Source organism: Erythrolamprus reginae, chromosome 3 (genome assembly GCF_031021105.1).
Source record: "Erythrolamprus reginae isolate rEryReg1 chromosome 3, rEryReg1.hap1, whole genome shotgun sequence".
In the NCBI taxonomy this organism is placed as follows: domain Eukaryota; kingdom Metazoa; phylum Chordata; class Lepidosauria; order Squamata; family Dipsadidae; genus Erythrolamprus; species Erythrolamprus reginae.
The window spans coordinates 60,522,849-60,546,471 of record NC_091952.1 but is presented as its reverse complement, the minus strand read 5'-3'; the positions used below and the strand labels follow the sequence as shown (position 1 = coordinate 60,546,471).

The following is a 23,623-nucleotide window of genomic DNA, read 5'->3' as shown; positions in this document are numbered from 1 at the left end:
TCTTCTCAAGAAGATCTAGAGAAAAATCTAAAGGCTCTGAAACTCAACCAACAAAAGAAGAAACCCTTACAAAATAATATTCATAAATTTAACATAAAAATGACCAAACAATTTCCCCCCTTGGAGGAAGAAAACAGATGGAAATATGTCATCCATAGAAAAAAAACCAGAAACCAAATACAAAACCACTGTCCAAGCCAACCCACCCTGATGCAACCCACTGCCTCTAAGCAATCAACAGTATGGACTTCCTATAGAAGAAAACCTACAAAAATCAGCAAAATCAGCACCAGCAAAAATCCTCAACAAACAGCACCATCAAATGCCACTGTGATAGAGAAAAAAAACACCCCAAACATCTCCAGGAAAAAAAGGCGAGTGCTGTGACCGGAGATTCAATCATCAAGACCAGACAATTAATCCAGAGAGGTATGCTGTCTCCCTGGAGCTAAAAATCAAAGGTGTAGCTGAGAAACTAACCAAAATAATAAAACTCACAGACTACTACCCCCTTCTATTATTCCATGTAGGAACAAATGACACAAAAAAAGAACTCAAAAACAATATTGAGTGATTATGAGCAGCCAAGCAAGAAAGTCAAGGATTCAGGTGCTCAAGTAGTTTTTTTCATCTATATTACCAATGAGAGGACAATATCCAGTAAGGGAACAAAGAATTTTAGAAGTGAACCACTGACTAAAGGGTTGGTGTTGCCCAAAAAACCCTTTTGGATTCCTGGACCCTGAACTGTTCTATCTCCAAGATGGGCTTTTGGAAAGGGACAGGTTAGACCTCACAAAGACTGGGAAGAATGTCTTTGGAAAATTACTGGCTCAATTTATTAGGAGAGCTTTAAATTAAAATTTTGCTGGGAAGGTGACCTATCTATAGGATCTCCAGGATACAGGAAGCACAGTCCCAGAGTCAGACACAAAGATTTCGAATGTCTATATACAAATAGAGAAAGCTTGGGAAATAAATAGGATGAACTTGAAATATTAATACACGGAGGTAGATACAAAATAGTTGGAATAACAGAAATACATGATTGGAACATACTGATAGAAGGATACAAACTCTTTTAAAAAATCCAGATCACATAAAAGAGGAGGTGGAGTTGCACTGTATGTAAAAGAGCACTATGTTGTTACAGAGCTACATATAACCAAAGAAGAAAACCCTTTAGAATGCATATGGGTCAACATATGCATGCAACGTCCTTCCAGTCAACGACTACTTCAGCTTCAACCGCAACAACACAAGAGCACACAACAGATTCAAACTTAATATTAACCGCTCCAAACTTGACTGTAAAAAATATGACTTTAACAATCGAGTTGTCGAAGCGTGGAACTCATTACCGGACTCGATAGTGTCAACTCCCAACCCCCAACACTTCTCCCTTAGACTCTCCACGATTGACCTCTCCAGGTTCCTAAGAGGCCAGTAAGGGGCGTATATAAGTGCACTGATGTGCCTATCGTCCCCTGTCCAATTGTCCTTCCTTATCTCATATGTCATATATATTCTCTCCTTATCTATATCTATATATCTATATCTATATCTATATCTATATCTACATCTACAGCTATATCTATATCTATATCTATATCTATATCTATATATATTCTCTCCTTATCTCTTATATCATATATACTCTCTCCCTCCCATCTACTTCTCTTCTTTTTGCTTTCTATCGTCATATATATTACTTAATGTCTATTCTCTTCCATATGTATTGTATATTGGACAAATAAATAAATAAATAAAAAATAAATAAATAAAACATAAAAGAATAAAGGGATGACATGACAATAGTAGTATACTATACGGTATAAAATGGAAAGCAGAAAAAATGGATATCCTTTTTGCCCACCAATTAATGAACATACTGTATGTAGTAAACACAACCCAGATATCGACTGGAAAATTTATTGTGCATCAAGTGAGAAATTAAATAGCTTCGTAACCAACCTTGTTGACAACTTTATTGTCCAAAAGATAGAGGAGGGAACTAAAGGGACAGTTATATGGGACTTAATACTTACAAACAGAAGAAATGATAGAAGGAGTTGAGACTGCAGAAACGGTGGGTGACAGTGACCACGTCATACCAGAATTCAACATAACACAAACACAAACAATTGAATACAATGATACTGAAGTCTTAGATTTTAAAAAAGCTGATTTTAACAAACTCAGAGAAAACTTGCCAAAGATTCCTTGGATAAAAATCCTAAAGGGAAAAACAACTCAAGAAGCTTGTGAAATTCTGAAAAACATGATTTAAAAGTCCAGAACAGCACAATACCGATGAGAAAGAAAACAAGATATCAAAACAGAAAACAGCATGGCTAAATAAAGACCTCACTGACAAATTGAATGAAAAAAAGACAAATTAAAAAAAATGGAAAGAGGGACACATAACTAAGGCACAGTATCAACAGATAGTCAGAATCTGTAAAGAAAAAATATCAGGAAAGGCCCAGAATAAACAAAGACTTACAACGAAAATCAAAAATAATAATAAAAAAAGTTTCTTCCAACACATAAATAACAAGGGGAAAAAATCAAGGAAATAGTTGGTCCAATTAAAGAGAGAAGACGGCAAAGAAGTAACAAGCAACACAGAGAAAACTGCTTAACTCATCCTTTGCATCTGTCTTCACACAAAAAGAAACTGTAGCCCAACTGACCAGAAACACAACTGCAAAAGACAGAATGAAAACCAAAGTGAATATAAGCAAAGAAAAAAGAAAAAAGCCACAACAATGGTAAAAGATCACCTGTCTGAACTTGATGAATACAAATCACCAGGACCAGATGGATTACATCCCAGAATCCTAAAGAAGCTGGTAGATGTCATCTCAGAACCACTGCACCACATCTTTCAAAAAAATATTTGGGAAAACAGGGAACTACCTGAGGACTGGAAAAGAGTTGATATGGTTCTCATCTTCCAAAAAAAGAAAAAAACAGACCCAGGAAACTACAGACCAATCAGCCTAACATCCATACCCAGAAAAATACTGGAAAAGATAATTAAAAACAGATCTGCTATCACCTAGAAACAAGCAAAGTAATAACCAGCAGCCAACGTGGGTTTGCTAAGAACAAATCATGCCAAACTAATCTCATTTCATTCTTCAATACTGTGACTAAATTGGTAGACCAGCAAAATACTGTGGACATAATATACAGTACTTAGACTTTGGCAAAGCATTCAACAAAATAGACCACAATTTACTTCTTTGTAAGCAAGAAAAAAGTGGGATAGACAGCTACACCACCAGATGGATTCACAACTAGCTGTTTAACTGTACTCAATGAGTAGTCTCTAATGGATCTAAATCTACATGGAGAGAAGTAAGCAGTGGGGTACCACAAGGTTCCGATTTAGGCCCAGTACTCTGTAATATTCTTGTAAATGATCTAGATGAGGGAATAGAAGGGGAACTAATCAAATTTGCAGACGATACTAAGCTGGCAAAATAGCTAACAACCCAGAGGGCAGGCTCAAGATCCACTGAGCCCTATCTAATAAAATATTTATCTAATATTATCTAATAAAATAAAATTATCTAATAAAAGTGATGAACACTTCAGTTTAATTCAGATTGTGGGGGGCAATATGCTGGCTCTGTCAAAAAGGGCTATTGCTTACATGTTGTAAGCCGCCCTGAGTCTAAGGAGAAGGGTGGCATAAAAATCAATCAATCAAACAAACAAATTCAGCTTAAATCGACCAATCCTTTTTTGCAGCAAGCCACCAGCCTCTAGAAATACGCAAGCACATCATTTCTGGCCTAAATTGATAAGGAGATGTGGATTTATGGTAGTGGTTTGAATCAGGTTTAGAGAACCCACTTGGCTTGGAATTGCACAAACCAAAGAAACTACAGAAATCTTTTCATTTTGGCTTTCCATATTACCACACATTCTACTTGCTTCTCTCTTTGTTGAAACAGGACATTTTGTAACACACCCAAGTTTCTGCTGGTCTGTGCTGTACAGTAATTGGATATATTGCAATGTTTGCAGATTTCTCCATCTAAAAGTTACCAGCAAGCACAAAGCTTTTAAGAATGTGAAAGGCCTGGGAGGAAAATGTTCCTTTGAATTCTTCCCATCCCACTTTCTTCTTGCTGCAGTCTAAGACAATGAATTTTTTTCTCTCCATTGTTTTTTGTTTTGAAATCAACAAAAAAACTGTCCTTATATCTTAAATGAGATATAAATCTCATGTTCTGCCATAAATTTTAAAAAAATTATTAATCCATTGAAATATTTGAAATATTATGTGCTATGTCATCCCATCCACCCCCCTTCTCTATTGTTAGCAATAGACCCTATTCATTTCTGAACTGTGAGGCTGAAGGACTTCCCCAGAGCTATATCTGGAGGAAACGCTAAAATGAAGAATACAATTGTGTGACTTTATCTGTGGTACTATCACTGAAGAAGCTGCCTGGATGAGAAGTGAAACATCTTCAAAGAAAAACTAGAAAATCCAGTTGCCTTTTGAAAAACAGCACCTTTGAGACAAGTAAGACCCAGGTTTTCCTGAGTATGTTTAAGTTCTTCAAAAATAATCCAGAGATTTTCAACCTTTGCAATACAGACATTACTCAACATATATCCTAACCATTGGAGCCAGAATTTTGGACACTGAGTGATGCAGTAGTAGACAGAGAGAGAGAGAGAGTTTTGGTGCTATGAGTTTTTGATAGTACACAAACCTGCTTAACTTTAAATAAAACTTGTGTCTCTTCCCAACTTTGCTCAGTTCTTCAAATTATGATTTAAATTTAGAGAATATTGAATTAATTTAAAAAATAATAATGTCTAAAAACTGAATCTAAAATACTGAATCCTGACTACTGATTCACTGAAGTAGACTTTTTTTCAAATTGTCTACTTTTTTCCAATTTATTTGTCCAATTTTTTCAAATTGTCTACTTTTTCTACATATTTTATTCTCTGGATTCAGAATATTCCATTATCCCTATAATAAAGTGCTTTTCTGAAAAATGAGGGAGGGAAGGAAACAAAATAATTTAGTACTTATGTTTCTAAGCCTAGTTGTAAAACCTTTATCAGAGAATTAAACTTTATTCATCAAATGAAAATACTGTTTTTGACCTATTACTATAAGCCAGAGGTCCCCAACCGCCGGTCCGCTGGGGCTTTTCAGCCGGTCCGCGGCGCCAGGGCCCCCTCGGCCTTTCCGCACCACCAGCGGCGCTCCCCCCGCCAGCCAGCCAAGCCCCGCGCCCGCCGGAACCGGCTCCTCGCTCTCCCCCCGCCGCCCGCCGCGTTTGCAGGAGGTGGGGAGGGTTGGGCGGCCCGCCAAGGCCAGGAGGGACGCCGCTGCCCCCCCTTCCCTCTCTCCGCCCGCCGCTGCGCCTCCTTGACGCCGAGAGGAAATGCCGGCAAAGGCTTTCCTCAGCGGAGGCCGGCGAAGGTGATATTGAATGTCGGGGGAGAACGGGCGGTTGCGCGCGCTCCCTATCTCCCTGCTAGCCCACTCGGAGTATTCAAAATAAGAAAAACCTTTGCCGGCGAAGGCTTTTCTTATTTTGAATATTCCGAGTGGGCTAGCAGGGAGATAGGGAGCGCGCGCAACCGCCCGTTCTCCCCCGACATTCAATATCACCTTCGCCGGCCCCGCCTCTCCTGCAAACCCCCTTGCTGAGAGCCCGGGGCGAAAGTGCTCTCGCAAAGGTGAGGCGGGCAGGGCGTGCACGCGTCATCGTGAGAAGAACGGAGAGAGAACGAGAGTGAGTGAGAGCAACAGACAGCAAGATAGAGAGAAAGTGAGAAAGAGAGAGTGAGAAAGGGGGGGAGAGAAAGAGATAGCAAGAGAGAGAACAAGAGAGAGAAAGAGCGTGAGAAAGAAAACAAGAAAGAGTGAGAGAGAGAGAAAGCAAAAGAGACAGAAAGAAAACAAGAGAAAGTGAGAAGAAGAGAGAGAAAGAGGGGGAGAGAGAGAGAAAGAGAGAGGGGGAGAGAGAGAAAGAGAGGGAGAGGGAGAAAGAGAGGGAGAGGGGGGAGAGATAGCAAGAGAGGGAGAGAGGGAAAGGGGGAGAGAGGGGGGAGAGAAAGAGAGAGGGAGAGAGAGAGGAGATAAAGGAAGAGGAGAGAGAGAAAGGAAGAGAAAGAAAGAAAGAGGGATAGAAAGAGAGAGTGAGAGATGCTCAGTGAGCCTTTCTTTGAAGTTGCCTTTCTTTCTTTCTTTCTTTCTCTTTCTTGCTTTCTTTCTTGCTCTTTTTCTTTCTCTCTTTTACCTTCCCTCCCTCTATTTCTTCTTTTCTTTCTCCTTCCTACCTTCTTCCCTTACTCTCCCCTTTCATAAGTTTCCTTGCTTCCTTCCTCTGTTCCTGTCCCTTCCCCCTTTCTTTCTTTCTTTCTTTCTTTCCTTCCTTTCCTCCCTCCATTTCTTGCTTTCCTTTTCCTTCCTCCCTTCTTTCCTCCCTCATTCCCTTCTTTCACTCCTTCCTCTCTTACTCTCCCCTTTCACACCTTTCCTTGCTTCCTTTGCACCCTTCTTTTGTTCTTGTCCCTTCCCTCTTTCCTTCCTTCCTTCCCACCCTCCGTCCATTCATTCACCCATTCCTCTCTTGATCGCCCCTTTTACGGCGCCGCTGACAGCTAGCTCCCCCCCCCCACCGGGCCATGGAAAACTGGTCTAGCTTAAAGCCGGTCCCTGGTGCAAAAAAGGTTGGGGACCTCTGCTATAAGCCACTTAGAATCACTCAAATACACAGCATAGAAATAATTGAAATAAATAAATAACCATTTTATTGTGAGCGGCATATAAATTAATCAATCAATCAATTCAATCAATCAATCAAACAAACAAACAAACAAACAAATAAATAAATAACTCCTAAAAATTTGTTTCATAACGTAAACTTTTCAAACTAAAGAGCCTTGAAATTTCATGCTAACAAAATAACACAGGATGTATAACTAAATAGAAATAAATAGAAATAGTACTAGAAAAGTGTATTATTAGTTGGAAGCACTAAATTAGAAGCAGAGGGAAGAAATATATTTTTACATCAGAATGATGAGACGTTTTTATCAATTATTTCAGCAAAGTTGGAAATTTTTCTTCTCCTTTGTTAAAATATTTTTATTTTATCCCTTATTTTAAGAATCTTTTTTCTTTTAATCACTGCTTCTCCCCACCCCCATTATAATCATTGCACAAACCTACCCCTGGTTATTTACAATATTCGATAGAGCAATCTTTAGGAAAGTGAGTGTCTACATCAAATTTTGAAATTATCTTAGTGAATTCTATAATTAGTAATAAGAATTGGTTAAAGCATATTTATTATTTAGCAAACATTTAATGTGTAGTTAATGTTAACTTACTTTCTAATCCTCATGGCTTCTTCATTATCATGTCTGAAGAAATCATATGATTTATATGATCTAACCGCTTCACGACGATAAACCCCTAAATTAAAAACTTTTTAAAAACCATGAAATTTAGTTAGTAATGTTCCATAGTAAGTATTATCTAATTGAGCAAATGTATTCATTACACAACTTGTTCAATGTACTATAATCTACAAATAAAATGCACATATTTTAATAACTATATTCATTAAGCTAATGTCTGTACTGTAAGTATAATTATTCCCATTTAGATGTCATTAATTTAATTGAAATTACAGTAAAAAGTTACCATATTACTTAACTTGTGTAAGCATTAACATTGGAATTTGGAAACCTGGATTTAGGTTCTCAATAATTCATTGAGGGTCCTCAGCCATCAAATACAAATCCTCAACTTACAAAAGTTCATTCAAAGTTACATAAGTCATGGAAAAAATGACTTATTCTTCACACTAACAACTGCTGAAACATCCCCGTGGTCCCATGATCAAAATTCAGATACTTGGCAACTATTTATGATGGCTGCAGTGCCTCAGGGTCATGTGATGCCAAGCAAAGCCAATGGGAACCAGATTCACTTGCAGCCATGCTACTAACTTAACAACTTAAATGGTTCACTTAACAATGTGGCAAGAAAGTCATAAAAATGAGGCAAAACTCACTTAACTGTCTCACTTAGAAACAAAAATTTGGGGTTCAATTATGGTTTCAAATCAAGGACTACCTTAGTATAAATTCTTGAGACCATCTCAATTTCAGTTCGCCATTAATAAAATGGACAGAGGGATGACTGAACCCTCACTGGAAAGGGCATGATGCTGGAAAAATTGAGCATTTAAAGTTGTTTGCAAGAGGAGAAAATAAATACGTTTAGCTTGATACATAAAATGTACTATATTTTAAAATACAATTCTGATTTTTTTAAAAGTGTGTTTTAAATTACAGCTCATTTTGTATGTCAAACTTATCTATCCTGACAATTGGAACCTGCAATCAACAATATCTGAAAAGCCTTACTATGTCCTGCAGCGGTACTCTGCAGGGGATGAAATGTGCATTATTCTCATAATTCTCATCATTCCTATCATCCTTTTCCTCCCACTTAGGACTGTGTGACTGTAGCTTGTTGCTTGTATCCTAAGATTTTTATTAATATTGATTGTTTCTTCATTGCTTATTTGACCCCTATGACAATCATTAAGTGTTGTACCACATGATTCTTGACAAATGTATCTTTTTCTTTTATGTACGCTGAGAGCATATGCACCAAGACAAATTCCTTGTGTGTCCAATCACACTTGGCCAATAAAATTCTATTCTATTCTATTCTATTCTACTCTACTCTATTCTACTCTATTCTATTCATCATAAACTAAAGGCCAATGACCATAAAATAAGAATTAATTTGGTATCTAACTGCTAGTTATTTATATCCTCTCTTCCCTTTTTTTCTAGAATTATATTTGGTGAACAAGATTAACACCTCATCTACCAAAATATCTAAAGCTGCCTGAACATAATTCATATTGTGTTGGTTGGAAGCTTATGAAAAAGAAGGAAATTAGGTTTAATATTAACTATATATTCCATATGAGGAACTAACAAAGAACATGCTGAGCTCAGTGGGATTTTCAAAGAATACCTTAAGGCAGGGGTCTCCAACCTTGGCAATTTTAAGACTTGTGGATTTCAACTCCCAGAGTTCCTCAGCTAGCTAGCAGAAGAACTATGGGCATTTAAGTTCACAAGTCTTAAAGTTGCCAAGGTTGGATATCTCTCAGTTAAGGCAGCGTTTCCCAACCGGTGTGCCGTGGCACACTAGTGTGCCGCGAGACATGGCCAGGTGTGCCGCCAAGCTCCAGCTGGGCGGGGCGCTGCCGGTACTTCCGTCCTGGGGCTCCCGCTCACAGCTGTCCCCCGGCTCCTGCTCGATGCCGCGGTTTTCGGCGCTCTCCTGCTGGGCCCCAAAGAAGGAAGGCAGGAAGAAGGAGAGCTCCATTCTTCGCGCCTTTTTCCCGCCTTCCTTCTTTGGGGCCCAGCAGGAGAGCGCCGAAAACCGCGGCATCGAGCAGGACCCGGTTGACAGCTGCGAGCGGGAGCCCCAGGACGGAAGTACCGGCAGCGCCCCGCCCAGCTGGAGCTTCTCTGGCGTCGACGGCAAGTGTCCTTTGTGGCCCGGCGGGAGGGCACTGGCAATGGGAGCGGGGGGGGTGGCGAGAGGGAGCGCTCTCTCTCTCTCTCTCTCAGCTGACTGCAAGCGGGAGCCCTGACGGTGGCGGTTGGATGTGCTGCTGGACGTCGTACATGCTGGCGCTGCGGGCCTGGCATATACGGTGTCCAGAAGCACGTCCAGCTGCCGCCATCAGGGCTCCCGCTTGCAGTCAGCTGAGAGAGAGAGAGAGAGAAAGAGAGACATATAAGAGAGGCAGAGAGAGAGAGAAAGAGAGACATATAAGAGAGGCAGAGAGAGAGAGAAAGAGAGACATAGCAAGAGAGGCAGAGAAAGAGAGACAGAGCAAGAGAGGCAGAGAAAGAGAGATAGAGAAAGAGAGAGAGAAAGAGAAAGAGAGACATAGCAAGAGAGGCAGAGAGAGAGAAAAAGAAAGAGAGACATAGCAAGAGAAAAAGAGAGACTTAGCAAGAGAGGCACAGAGAGAGAGAGAAAGAGAAAGACAAAGAAAGAGAGACATAGCAAGAGAGACAGAGAGAGAGAAAGAGAGAGAAAGAAAGAGAGATAGCAAGAGAGGCAAAGAGAAAGAAAGAGACATATAGCAAGACAGTGAAAGAGAGAGAGAGAGCAAGAGAGAGAGAAAAAAAGCAAGAAAGAGATAGCAAGAGAGACAGAGAGAGAGAGCAAGGGAGAGAGAAAGACATAGAGGAAGGGAAGGAGGGAGAGAGAAAGAGAGCAAAAAAGAGAGGAAGAAAGAATGAAAGAGGGATGGAGAGAGAGAAAGAAGGGAAGGAAGGAAAAGAGAGAAAGAGGGAGAAATAGAGCGAAAGGGAGGAAGAGAGAGGGTTTTTTTGTCCAAACTTTTCTTTAGCCCCCCCCCCCGCCCCCCCCTTTCAGTGTTCCCCAGGATTTTGAAAATATGAATAATGTGCCGCGGCTCAAAAAAGGTTGGGAAACACTGAGTTAAGGGACACATTGCTTTAAAAAATTGCACTTTTGAAGAGATTAAATTAAATTAAAATGTCTTGGTTTGGTACTAAAATAGTGACATTGTTGCCAAAAATGCAGTTCAGAATAATCAACAATTTATCCTAGTCAAACCTCAATGGATAATAGCTTTTAATTATATTCAATCAACCAAGATAGTATTTCTCTAACTTTTGGATTAGCTGCTTTGTCAGCTTTCTATCGATATATAGCTTATCCAGTTGCATACTAAAGATAGAATCAGTTTTTTTAATCAATTCAACCAATATATTATAGATGACAAGAGCAACAATAACAATAATCTTCAGGAACCTTTTGTAGGCACTCCAATCCAGTTGAGGTAGCGAGTTAATTTCTTGGATACATAAGTCTTGCCTCTTGCAGGAAGACCAATCATTACAATCAATGTTGGCGAGTTAGTCATATAAGAAGCCCATGCTATTAAAAAAGGGAGAAGAAAATCAATAGTTTATAAAAAGTTGGGGGGGGGGACATTCTTGAAAATTTTCATATTCTATTTTCTGTCCATACTTCTGAAGTTATTATGTTCCTTCCCCAGAATCAATCAATAGACTGTGACATTATGGACTGCAGCGGTTGCTAATGAATGTGGTCAGCCAAATAAAAATAGCCAATGATCAAGGGCTTCAATTTTCCTTAAAATATTTTCCAATTAAAGAAAAATATTTTTCAAACTTTATTGGAAAAGGGTAACATATGTCCTGAAAATATGAATATGGAAAACTGAACGAATATTTTATTTCCCTTGGGCTGATGTTAATCTAACTTTCATTAAAGATCCCTTAGTGAAATTAATTTACATTAAGACCTTGTTTTAGGTTACTCAGAGTCACTTTTAGTGAGATGGTGGCCATATAAATGTGATTAATAAATGAATAAAATAAAAGATATGCTATTTGGTTTATAGAGCAGTGTGATAGTTGTGGTTAAGACCATGAATGAAATTCAATTTTTTTCCCTATCAGTTCTGTGGGCGTGGCTTGGTGGGCATGGCAGGGGAAGGATACTGCAAAATTGCCATTCCCACCCAACTACGGGGACAGCCAGAGGTGGTACTGTATTTGCCAATCTGAATTTTTCAAAATTTCTGCTACCAATTCTCCAGAATCTGTCAGAACCTGCTAAATTTCACCCCTGCTTAAGACACTGGGCTTGGCTTGTCATTTGGAAAGCTGGCAGTCCAGGTTCGAGACCTGAGCATTGTGCCCCAGATCTTGCCTATCCAGCAGTTTGAAAGCATGCAAATGCAAATAGATAAGTAGTTAGCATTTTGGTGCATTTTGGTGGGAATGTAACAGCACTCCATGATGTCATGCTGGCCACATGACCGTGGAAAATCTTCAGGCAATGCTGACTCAACAGCCTTTGAAACAGAGATGAGTACTGCCCCCTATAGTTGGAAATGACTAGTGCTGTAAAATCCACAGGGACTTTAAAAAAATTGGTTTACACATTCATAAACACATAGAGAGAGATAATGGAGGGTGTTGGTGGAAAATTGTTTAAATGTTCTTGTTTTCTATCTCTTACCCTTTAGGGTGATTTGCATAATGTTGCTTAACCCAACATGGAGTAATGTGATGGTATATGTATGCATATGTAAAAGATACTTGCAACTTTCAATATATACTTTGTTATGCCCAGTAGAGTAGGGACCAGGAGAGCAAGATTACAGATATGCAACAGGTACATACCCTGTTTCCTCGAAAATAAGACGTACCACGAAAGTAAGGCATGTCAGAGGTTTTGCAGAATTTGCTAATATAAGGCACCCCCCCCGAAAATAAGGCGTAGTCACGTTTACATACGGTACGGTGGAAAAACATACGGTACCATTCAAAGCTGTTCATAGCGGTATCGTAATAATGTGGCGTCCCCTGTTGGCCTCTTCCATCACTTTGTACCATCCAGTACAGCAGACACAGTCTGCTGCTGTCTCACTGCCATTACAGTCTCCACTACAGTGTGTAGACTGTAGTTCCTCTGCTGGCCAGAAGCTGCAATAGTGGGAGTATACTGTTCTACCATATAAGTGCCGTCGTTTGTGTGTGTGGGTGCTATACTGACAGGTACCGTACCATAATCAGTGTACCGTACGGTACACTTTCCTTGGGGGTGTCAGCTTTTCTGTCTGTGAATTTGTCTTATTTGAAAAATATAAGGCACCCCCCGAAAATAAGACATAGCACAACTTTTGGAGCAAAAATTAATATAAGACAGTGTCTTATTTTCGGGGAAACACAGTAGTATGGATATTCTTTCAAACGTTGCAGGCTCCATTGAGTAATATAATGAACAACTGTATGACATGTATAGATACATATTACTGCATAGGGTCAGGCATTCTCTGACATCTCTTTTTTTAAAATCCTTCACTGCCAAATCCCCTTTTTTGCATCTCCAAAAGCTTGCTAGAGATCTAAACTAATAATTTGTTGAGACTGAGTCAAAAGCTGGATTGTCCATTTTTGCTAAAGTTAAGGAGTAAGTAAATCACGTGGGTGCTGACATTTTACAGAGATAATATGATTAAATCAATTTCTGATTAAAATCTAAAGCTGCTTTACTGGTTTCTGAAGTTCAACTGGCCTCTCAAAATAAGATGTTGACTGTAAGCTTGTTCATTTTATATATTTTTTTTCTAATTACCCTGATTTGCCCTAGCAACATTTTTACCAAGTTTTAGGACATTGGACTGTAAATTTTTTTTAGATACATTAGGTTGTGAGCTTCATAAAAGCCAAAATGAAAGCTTTAAAAAAGGAAATCTTGTCAGGAAATTTGTCTTCCTGTCACTCATGTTGAGCAAAGTAACTTCCCTATCTCTGGTGTAAAAGAAAACAAACAGTAGGTTAATAAAATGAGCAAAGAACTGTCAGAAGCAACATGTTTATTGAAGATTTATTTGGAGGATTTGAATGAAACAAATTTAGCTTTAGTGCTACAGTTCTTAAATATTAATGACAATAGGACACTATCTAACCACAAGTAACCAATTGAAAAAGAGGAATATAGCTTAGCTGAAATGGATGCTTTGTTGAAAAATGAAATGTTGTTTCTAAATTCAGCCTTCAAAAATGCTAAAAAGTAACAATAAAAGCCAAATCTCACAAAAAAGAGGCTATGAATATTCACCGGCAGATATGACATTCACAATGATGTGTCCCATAACAGAGATTATGCAGCAGGACACAATATAAACAGTTAGTAATTAAGAATTACATTATATTCCAGAAGAGAAATAAGTATCTTCCCTTAAAAGTCAAAATGAAAGACAAGTTATAGATGGTAAATAGATTTGGAAGCTGATGAATGGAAAAAAGAAAGGTGAATGGAGCAGAAGGAGATCTAATCTATTTCACTTGTAATCAGAAAATAGGAGAGAAGCAAAAAATTGCTGGTGCTGGAGGAGTGGAAGTGTTTGTACCAAGGAGAGAAGATCAAACACAACACAAGTAAAAAAAAAATCAGGCAGTCATTCTCCATGTTGTTTTGCTACTCAAATGTCAAGTAAGATAGGATTCTTGAAGTAAAACAAGCTAGTGACATTTAAATTCTTCCAGAAAGAGCATCCAAGATGTAATTTAGATAATTATTTAATTAACTATTACTCTCCTAGCATAAATAAATGGATACTAACCAGCAAAAACTATTTCCAACTACTGACATATAAAGTAAAAACACCCCAAAACACAAAAAAATCTACCAATAAGTGATATGAGCATTTCATCTAATTGCAAAAGAGTTCTGCATTTGTTTTACAAGATAGCTAACTGAAGACATCCTGCCTGACATTAGCTGGTTTTAATAAACTGTTTAATAAATCAGCATGATTTATCTGCATCCAGCACATTACTTCTTCCCTAGCTTTTCCCAAGAGGATCTACAATAATTAAGATATATTAAAATCCTGAAAAATCTACATTAAAAATCCTAAAACTGAGGCTATTCACATTTTTCCATCCAAATATTGTGCATTTGTCACAATCATTAAAAATCTCCTGGATACTTAAGTCCCACTGCATATTAAAAAGCCTTTGTCAAATATTCTACAGGAGCACAACTCTTCAAAACGGGGAAGGAACTACTTCCAGAGACATGCAGCTTCAAAAGTATATGTTTTCCATTCTGTTTCCACTTTGCTATTCCTTTGTTTGTTTGTTTGTTTGTTTGTTTGTTTGTTTGTTTATTTATTTATTTATTACTTAGATTTGTATGCCGCCCCTCTCTGAAGACTCCGAAGACTCCTTCCAAGTGGTACTAGTAAATTTACCATTAAACTAATAACCTCTTCTTTCATGGCATATCCATGTACTGTATATGTGTGCTGCTTTGAGTGAGTTTTTCACTTCTGATATCTGCCTGTAATTTTTGCCCTGCAATTTTCTTGGCAAGGTTTTTTCCCCCCAGAAGTGTTTGCCATTAACTGCTCTCTAGGGTTCAGTGAGAATGACTGTCTGAAAGTCATCCAGTTGGCTTCATTCTAAGATCTAAGGCAGAACTACAACTCATGGTCTCTTGGTTTTTAGCCACTACACCAAACTGCTTTCCACCCAGCAGCTAACATGAGTCTTATCTCACCAATGATATTTTTCATTATTAGAATAACCCCATGATCTTAAATGAATGATTATCTTGAAAGTCAGTCAATGGGAGCCCCAACCCATATGTAGATTCAAATCAGGATTTGCATTTTGTAAAATGGAAAGCATTGACACCAAAGATTTTGGGTTCTGAACCAGGATTTAGATACGTCAAGTAGCTTAGTCTCCAGATACCAAGAGTTTTGCCTCAAAAAAGAAATCTCACCCCTCTGCTTGAGACCGTGATCAAAATAATCCTAAGTGAATCTTTCTCTCTCCCCAAAAAATATCAGCAGAATGGCTGGCATATAGGTTAAGTGTTAGATGCTTAAGTTCTGATACCAAAGTCTCTGGAGAGGGGCGGCATACAAATCCAATAAATAAATAAATAAATAAAATAAAGTAACCTATATATTATAAAGTTGTATGCTCTTGTATGTTATGTTTTTGTTTGTATGTTTTTTTGTATTTTTTGTTGTTTTAAATGTAAATATTCAATAAAGATATTTTTTTTAAAAAAAAATCACAAAGCAATCACAAATACTCACAACACTTCTTCTCTGGTAGATTTGAAGGTTTGCTTTCTTGGCTGTCACTGTTACCATTTATGTTCTCTGGGATGGCAACAGCATCTGCTGACATTGCTGCAAGGCACACAATTCCTCAGTTTTGGATTACCAAATTCCTTCTAAGGACACACAGGGGGTAAAAAGAAAAGGAGGTTGTGAAGTGTGAAATTATTCTCTAGAGAGAAAAGAAATAATAGGCATAGTCTATTCTATGAGATTCCTTATTGCTGAGGTTTGCCCCCCCCAAAAAAGACCCTACATAAAAGTTCTTCGTCAAGGTCAACACATGAGAGAATTTTCTATTAATTATAATTTTCCCACAAGGAAAAGTATCATCTTGAATGAATATAAATATGAAGAAAACAAATTTAAATACGAAGAACGTAGTCCTCAAAGGGAAGGAATAACGATGCTCTTACATCTTCGTTTTCAGCCGTAGGAGTCCCTCCTTCTAACTCGGCAAGGAAGGACCGCGACGGAGATGCCGTGCGACTACTGAGCGAGATCGCCGCCCACCCTTCGGTCACTTCGGCTCCGGTCCTTTCTCCCGATCCCTGCAGACATACCTGCGAAATTCAGCACGCCCGCGCTGGGGACAGCAAGGCCAGAGTCCTGGGCGGTCGGGCGAGCGGAACCGATCCTGTCCGCCAGAGATCCTTCGCAGGAACGCAGCCAAGCCACGGCCAGGTACCCGGGCGCAGGTGACCTTGTCCCCTCCCAGGCGGTGGGCGGGCAGAGGGTGGCAATTCTTCGGAGATGCGGCTATGCCAAGCGGCGTGAAGGCCAGGCAGAACAATGCCGGATACGCCAAGACAAGTGACGCAAAGGAACTCCGAAAAGAGGGGAAAACGTCTAAGTCAATGGGAATCGGATTCATACCTGTATTCGGAGCTGCATAAATGCAACTTGCAAATGTATTCACTATGCGGGAGAAGCCAATTCCCTACCCCTCGCACAGAGTGCAAGCACCCAGGTATGTAATATGTGTTGCATGCATGCATGCATACATGTATATGTTCGTGTCATGTATTGGCGTTCATTCACAGTTTGAACTCAAAAAGCAATCCGTGGAGACAGTAGGCAGATGGTGACAGGTGTTCACCTTCACGAATTCATGTATTTGAATGCTTAGAACGAAAGTCAAAGCGAAATTAATCCATTGTCCTTGGAAAGGAGGCCACCGGGAAAACCTAGAGCGGTCTAGGTTGGGGAAGTTAAGAAAACATTCCGGAAGAAGGCAATTGCGAACTACTTCCGTACTGTTGCCAAGACAAATGTACCGACACGTCCCTACAGCCGCCAGACGTTAAGCGTCATTGGAAGGAGGCTTTAATTTTTACGCATGCGCAAAGAGGCGCCTCAGCGGCAGCTGCAATTACCCAAAGTTAAAGCTTCAAGAAAGTGGGCGGGCAAAACACGGAGCCTGGATTGCGTCACACCCCTCGGCACTATCGTCAGCTTTATGCGCAAGCGTACTGAAAAAAAAAGCAGCACGAACGGATGTTTATGCTGATCCTGCGGTGAGAGTCCTCCCGCGATTCTGATTGGTCTCTCTGCCGATTGTGCATGCCAGGAAGAGGTAGAAGCGACCAATAAGGAAGCCCAAAGGGAAGGGCTACGGGGGTTGCCTGGCTGCCGGGAGTTGCAGCCATTTTTGCTGCGGGGAGGGGGGGCGGCTGTGAAGTGAAGCCCGGCCGCCCTCGGAAGGAGCATTACAGCTCGGGCAGCGATCATGTTGCGGCTGCGTTGTAAAGCGCGGAGTGGGTCCTTTCCGCTTTCTGGCCTCACGGCACATTCCCATCTACATGAACTCCAGGCCGTGATCGCTGCCCTCACCGGTGTCCCCGTCCAGGCCCAGCGCCTGCTGCTCGGCTTCCCCCCCTCGTGCCTCGACCTTAGTGATGGAGAGCAGCGCCTCGGAGAGCTGGGCATTCATTCGGGTAAGTGGAAGGGTCTTTTCCCGGGCCCTCAGGCCGTTCCCGGTGAAAGTTGGGTCTCTACCTGCCCTTCGCCCCCCTCCCCGCAAACATCAAAAAGCGCCTCTCTACAATGGCTTCCAGTCCTGCTCGGCGTGAGTCGCCGCTGTTGTCCTTTTGGGAACCAGGAATCAGCTCGCCACTTTAAAATCGTGGGACGAAATCTTTTCTGTCCAGGCCATTTCATTCGTTGTTTTCTGAATAAAGGACATGGGATCTAAATGGTGACCTTATAATTTGTTTTTTAAAAAAGGAAGAACAATGCTGAATACTTAAAAGTGAGGCGAAGCTGCTTTTAGGTTTGGAGAAATCTGGCATAAACAATCTGGTTGTTTATGCTAGGATGCAGTTGATATGTATTGAATGCAGGATCATGGCTGGTAAGAACTGAAATTGAATAGCTTTTCTTCTAGGAAAAAAATAGGTTTGCTTACTTGGTAATAATCATCTTTTTTACAGATATATTTAAAGATGTGCTCCTCAAGAAGAAAGCTACCAAGGTTATCCGAGAGTAAGGTTACTCTTACAGGAAGTTGGTGTTTCTATTGTGTAGTGGGAAGCCAGCGGAAGAGAGTGAGCAGTGCCAGTGGTCAGTAGATCAACAACTGGCATTGTGTTGAAGGTTAGAGATGTGCTTCCTCATTCTGTTTTCCTCCAAATGCGAGGTGGGCACTGCAATACACTACCTGAATGCTAAGGGCCTGAAGGCTGCTGCAATGGGTGCCCAAGATACTTACTGAAGGGCACAAAATTGGCAGTCAGTGCCACTCGAGAATTTCCTGACCATTTTGAGATTGAAGGCAGGCTTTTCTCAACTATATAGTGACGAGATGAAACTTGGGCTTATCACCATACTCCAGAGAGCAAACATCAATCAATGCAGTGGCGCTATACCCATTCTCTTTCAGCCCCAAAATTAAAAACTCAATAAGCAACGAGAAAAGTCTTGGGCACCCATGCGCACAAAACTTGGGGCACCAATCGCAGCAGTGTTCATGCCCTTAGCATTCATGTAGCACATTACAGCGTGCACTTCGCACTTGAAGGGAAACGGAATGAAGACGCTCATCTCTAACCTTCACCGCCATGCCAGTTGACGATCTACTGACCACTGGCACTGCTCGTTCTCTTCCACTGGTTTCCCACTACACGATAGTAATACCAACTTCCCCCATGGACCTTCCGTGCGAGAGCTACATGCCTTGTACTCTCTGGGTAACCTTCTTTAAGATTGCATATTTTCTCTTTGTCAGAACAGGAAATTGCAACGCCATGACACAAATGTTTTGACATCTTATACTTGTTTACATTTGGGAGCACCCATCAATTATATTTAACAATTTTGCTCCTGTGTGAAGCATAGCTTCCCTGTCTTGAGAAACAAGATTGCTATAGTTTGTAATCTCCTGCATCTTTCTATAATTTTTTTAATATGAAACACAATTGTTCATTCACAGGTTGTTTTTTTTCCTGGTAAAAAGAGGTAGGTAGAATATAAGATGCACTGGAATATAAGACGCACTTAGATTTTAGAGGTGCAAAACAAGAAAAAAAGTATTCTGAACCAAATGATGCAGTAATATATTATTTAATAAAATACCAGTGTAGTAGAATACTTTTTACAACCATGGACAATTTTTACAAACTTCAAACTTGACAGCTTTAAGACTTGTGGACCAACTCCCAGAATTCCTCCTCCAGTCATGCTAGCTCAGGAATGGGAGTTGAAGTCAACAAGTCTTAAAGTTGCCAGGTTTGGAGATCTTTGCACCTTTAATCCCTAATCCAGGGGTCTTCAAATTTGGCAACTTAAAGACTTGTGGACTTCAATTCCCAGAATCCTCCAGTCATGCTAGTTCAGGAATGGGAGTTGAAGTTCATTAGTCTTAAATCTGTCACGTTTGACCCCTGGTTTAGGGATTAGGGTGCACTGCAAGGGTATTCGAACTTCCTGAGCTAGTCCTCCTCTAACTGTGGCTACTTTGCTACTTAAACCTTTTAGCTCTTAGTATTGAATTCAGGTTTCTTTCAGTGTAATAACTGGAAAAGGAGGTGAAGTTTCTGTGCACATGCATTGTGTCTCTCTTTTCATTCTGCTTTGGCCAGCCAGAGACATTTGTGGGACGAGGCTAGCCAGTGATAGAAATGAAGGAAATTTGCATTAGCTACTGTAGAAGGTGGCTGCTCAGAAGGAGGCTTTGCATAATGATATAAACCCTTCTCCCTTCTGTCCTCTTTCTCTTCTCTTTCTCTCTCTTTCTCTCTCTCTCTCTCATACACACACACACATGCAAACACTCACAACAGTGTCTGGGACTCACATCATGCAGGGAGAGCAGATTCTCCCGTCCTTCCCAGAAAGCGTTTCTGCTGAAGGGGGGGGGGCATTCCCCAAAAGTGTTTGCCTTTTGAGGCTGCCTGCTTTCCTTCTCCACCTCGGGGGTTCTCCCCCCCACTGCTCCTCCGTGTTGGCCACTTCCATAGCTAACTTCACTATCTCCCTCTTCGTTCTTCCTTTCTGATTGGTGTTTGGATCAATCTCCTGGAATACCACCAATCAGCTGTCTGTTGCCACCAATTGCGGCTATTACTGCTGTCCCGCCAACTCCCTTCCCCCTCCCCAGGTGCAGCATTCGGTGTATAGGACGCACCCAGTTTTTGACTCTCTTTTGGAGGGTAAAAAGGTGCGTCTTATACTCTGAAAAATACGGTATATTCTTTATTCACAATACATCTATTTCTACAGAAGTAATATATAAGAATTTGTTCATTAGATATTTTTTCTTCTTTCTGAAAGCCTTATTAAAGACATTTTCTATTATAAAAACTCCTAGTTTTTATAGGAGTCAATCTCCTAGATCTCTTCTTCATAGTATTTCTTTGATGAGTGAAATACTTCATATCATTAGAGTAATCACTGCAGCAAAAGTAATATTATAGCCATATGACATACTGAAGGAGAGGTACCTGAAAGAACCATGATAGCATCATAATATAATGTTATTGCTTTGTTCTGTTTTTTTCTTGACAGGTGATACTTTAATAATTGAAGAAGATGCAACCAAGCCCAACTCTGATTCACCTACAGCTACAAAGCGGACTGTTTCTAATTCAGTTAGAGAAGCTGTACCTGTGCTTGCCCGAAAGGTTGTTCCAGCTGACAACTCGTGTCTTTTTACCAGCATATATTATGTAGTAGAAGGTGGGGTTTATGAACCAGGCTGTGCCCCAGAAATGAGAAATCTCATTGCCCAAATTGTAGCAAGTGACTTGGAATCCTATAGTGAGGCAGTCCTAGGAAAAAGCAATCAGGAATACTGTGACTGGATCAGAAGAGAAGATACATGGGGAGGTGCAATTGAGGTTTCTATTTTATCTAAATTCTATCTGTGTGAAATTTGTGTAGTTGATACCCAGACAGTCAGAATTGATCGTTTTGGGGAAGATGCTGGCTATTCTAAACGGGTGCTTCTAATTTATGATGGTATTCACTATGATCCACTTGAACGTAAAATCCTCAACTCAGACATTCCTCCCCAGACAATTTTTTCTACAAATGATGATGTTGTCCTGGCACAGGCTTTGGAATTAGCAGACGAAGCCAGAAGAAAAAGACAGTTTACCGATGTAAATCGGTTTACATTGAGATGTATGGTTTGTCAGAAAGGATTAACAGGCCAAGTGGAAGCCAGAGAACATGCCAAGGAGACGGGACACACCAACTTTGGAGAAGTGTGAATTTTCTGTGAGGTTGGTCATGTTTACTACCTCACTGATCCAGAACAAACCTCCAGATTTTTAAATAAGCTATAAGTAATGTTACAGATTCATTTGAAGTTTGAAAGCGCTAAATTTAATTATGGCTGATATGCACAGGGTTGCAGTTGATAGTGTAAAATGTTTACAAGAGTGCATACAGTGGTGTCATTTTCCAATGATCTTGGAATATTCTTTTGCACAGCTAAGAACCAGAGATAGCAACTGATACCAACAGGTATATCAACTCTTGAAAAAAAATCTGAGCAGCTGCTGAAGGAATTCCTGTAACACAACTGAATATATACATTGCTGTAACTAGCTAGGCCTGCATCAAGGACTTTAGAATCACTGATGAAATAAAAATCTCAGCTCCATTACTGGATTTTTTATTCTGGAATCTATGAAATAGTTAACCTGGTTCCATTCATATCTGGAAAAATTACTTGCATCTCAGTTTCGTTCATGTGAAATGTGTATGTTTTTGTAATTTAAAGCAGTAGTCCCAAAGCTATCTTATTTGAAATTGCTGATTTGGAAAACTGTAAAAATAAGGAATGCGAGTTACATTTTACTTTACTTAGAAAGTAAAGTTACTAATAAATTTGGATAATTCCATAGTGCCTAATATACCAGTATACATTAATTATATTTTTAAAAGATCTGTTGGGGTGTTAATATGTATAAATAATAGGGCCTTCAAAATTGTAACAAACTCAGCAATATTAATCCGTATATTCAACATATGGATAAATAATATATTGCAGCTACAATATTTCAAGGAGAGGCTATTTCATGACATCATGTTGTTAAATTTAATGTCAAGCCATAGGGGCAGGGTGGTATGTTTCCAAATTGTTCACTTTTCTAATCAGTATCCCAGATAGCTGTCAAATTATTTTCCTTGAAAGTAGTATGTTATAGAGAAAACCTTCAGATATGGATACATTGGAGGTAGAGGAAGGGAGGAGAAGGTAATTGCCAACTGGGCTGGTGCTTCATATTAAAAATAAAACTTGGTGACCTACATCCAAAATTACAAAGTTGGCTATTGGAAACCATTGCACTCTGATCAGATTCATTACGTAATTTACATGCACATATCCTTTCACTGTTGTAGCTCTTAACTGAAAAACACATTCACTATTGTAAGCCTTATAAGTGTGTGTGTGTGTGTGTGTGTTGCATTCATAGACAAATTATGTTTGCTAATAAGACATGTTTTATGAATAATATGGTTTGCATGTGGTAGAAAAGTTATACTTAATCTGGAGGGCTTTTGTAGGCAGTAGAAAATGTATTTTGGGGATTATCTGAATTAAACTAACTTACAAGTAAATTTAAAAGGAAAGGATTTAGCATTTGAGAGAAGGAAATTAAAATGTGAGATTGTAATGGTATATGGTGATCAAAACTGGTTTAATGCATGCTGACTTAAAAATAACTCAAATTATCAGAAAATCAGTGGTTTAACCATTTAGTTGCCATCAGTAAAATAGGCATTAGGAAATGAGTAATTTGGATCTCAACATATAATATTTCTTGGTACCAAAGGAAATACTTGTACCTTTTTAGGTTCCAAATGTATGCATGGTTAATTGCTTTTTCCATGTATTTTTAATGTAACATGGCCTATAAAATTTCAAGCAGGCATAGACTGGGTCACATATCTCATTGAAGTTATGCTTTAGTGCAAGGACCTGCAACTTTGTGGGTCTTATGGATATATTTGGAATCTTGAAAACCAAGAATATGTTGCAAAATGGCTGCCAGGATGGGTTTCCAATCTACAAAAATAATTTTATTTTTAATGGTAACCTGATTTTCTGCAAAGCAGTATATACTGATAGCTGTAGAGAAGATAAGCATCAATTTACCTTAACTCCCCTCCCTCCCCCCCAAAAAAGAATTATGTTGCAGCAGCACATTAGTTTAAATATTTTTAAGAAAACTTATAATGGTATACTGCTTTGTATTAAATGAGGTTCCCATTAAAAATAAAATTATTTTAAATTATATATATTGTAAAACACAGGTAAAACACTAATCAAATGAGATTAGAACTAGGCTATGTTAGTGTCAATATTAGGATTTGATTTGAAGTTCCTGATATGAAGTTAAAAGATTTGGATCTAATTTAATGTGCTGACA

At 39.5% G+C, this 23,623-nt stretch overlaps 2 protein-coding genes across 6 annotated transcripts in view; one reads left to right on the top strand and one right to left on the bottom strand.

Moving 5' to 3' along the window:
• Nucleotides 1–16,425, bottom strand: part of PFKFB2 (6-phosphofructo-2-kinase/fructose-2,6-biphosphatase 2) — a 51,847-nt gene extending 35,422 nt beyond the window's left edge. For 3 of the 4 annotated variants that reach the window (XM_070745566.1, XM_070745569.1, XM_070745568.1), the window contains exons 1-4: nt 16,307–16,414; nt 15,720–15,859; nt 10,880–11,005; nt 7,384–7,480 (exon numbers count right to left, since the gene is read on the bottom strand). In XM_070745566.1, coding sequence (XP_070601667.1) covers nt 7,384–7,480; nt 10,880–11,005; nt 15,720–15,813 — 317 coding nt within the window. In that variant the 5' untranslated portion in view covers nt 15,814–15,859; nt 16,307–16,414. Of the gene's footprint in view, nt 1–7,383; nt 7,481–10,879; nt 11,006–15,719; nt 15,860–16,306 lie in introns of all 4 variants that reach the window. The other variant, XM_070745567.1, reaches the window with a different exon arrangement.
• Nucleotides 16,426–16,495: 70 nt separating this feature from the next.
• On the top strand, nt 16,496–22,100 carry YOD1 (YOD1 deubiquitinase). Of its 2 annotated transcripts, none has more exons than XM_070745572.1 (2): nt 16,496–16,713; nt 20,748–22,100. In XM_070745572.1, exons 1-2 carry the CDS (start codon nt 16,536–16,538, stop codon nt 21,452–21,454), a joined length of 885 nt encoding a protein of 294 aa, XP_070601673.1. In that variant the 5' UTR covers nt 16,496–16,535; the 3' UTR covers nt 21,455–22,100. The 2 variants fall into 2 exon arrangements, with proteins under 2 accessions (XP_070601673.1, XP_070601671.1); XM_070745570.1 differs by lacking the exon at nt 16,496–16,713 and adding an exon at nt 17,203–17,680.
• The last annotated feature ends 1,523 nt before the right edge of the window (nt 22,101–23,623 follow it).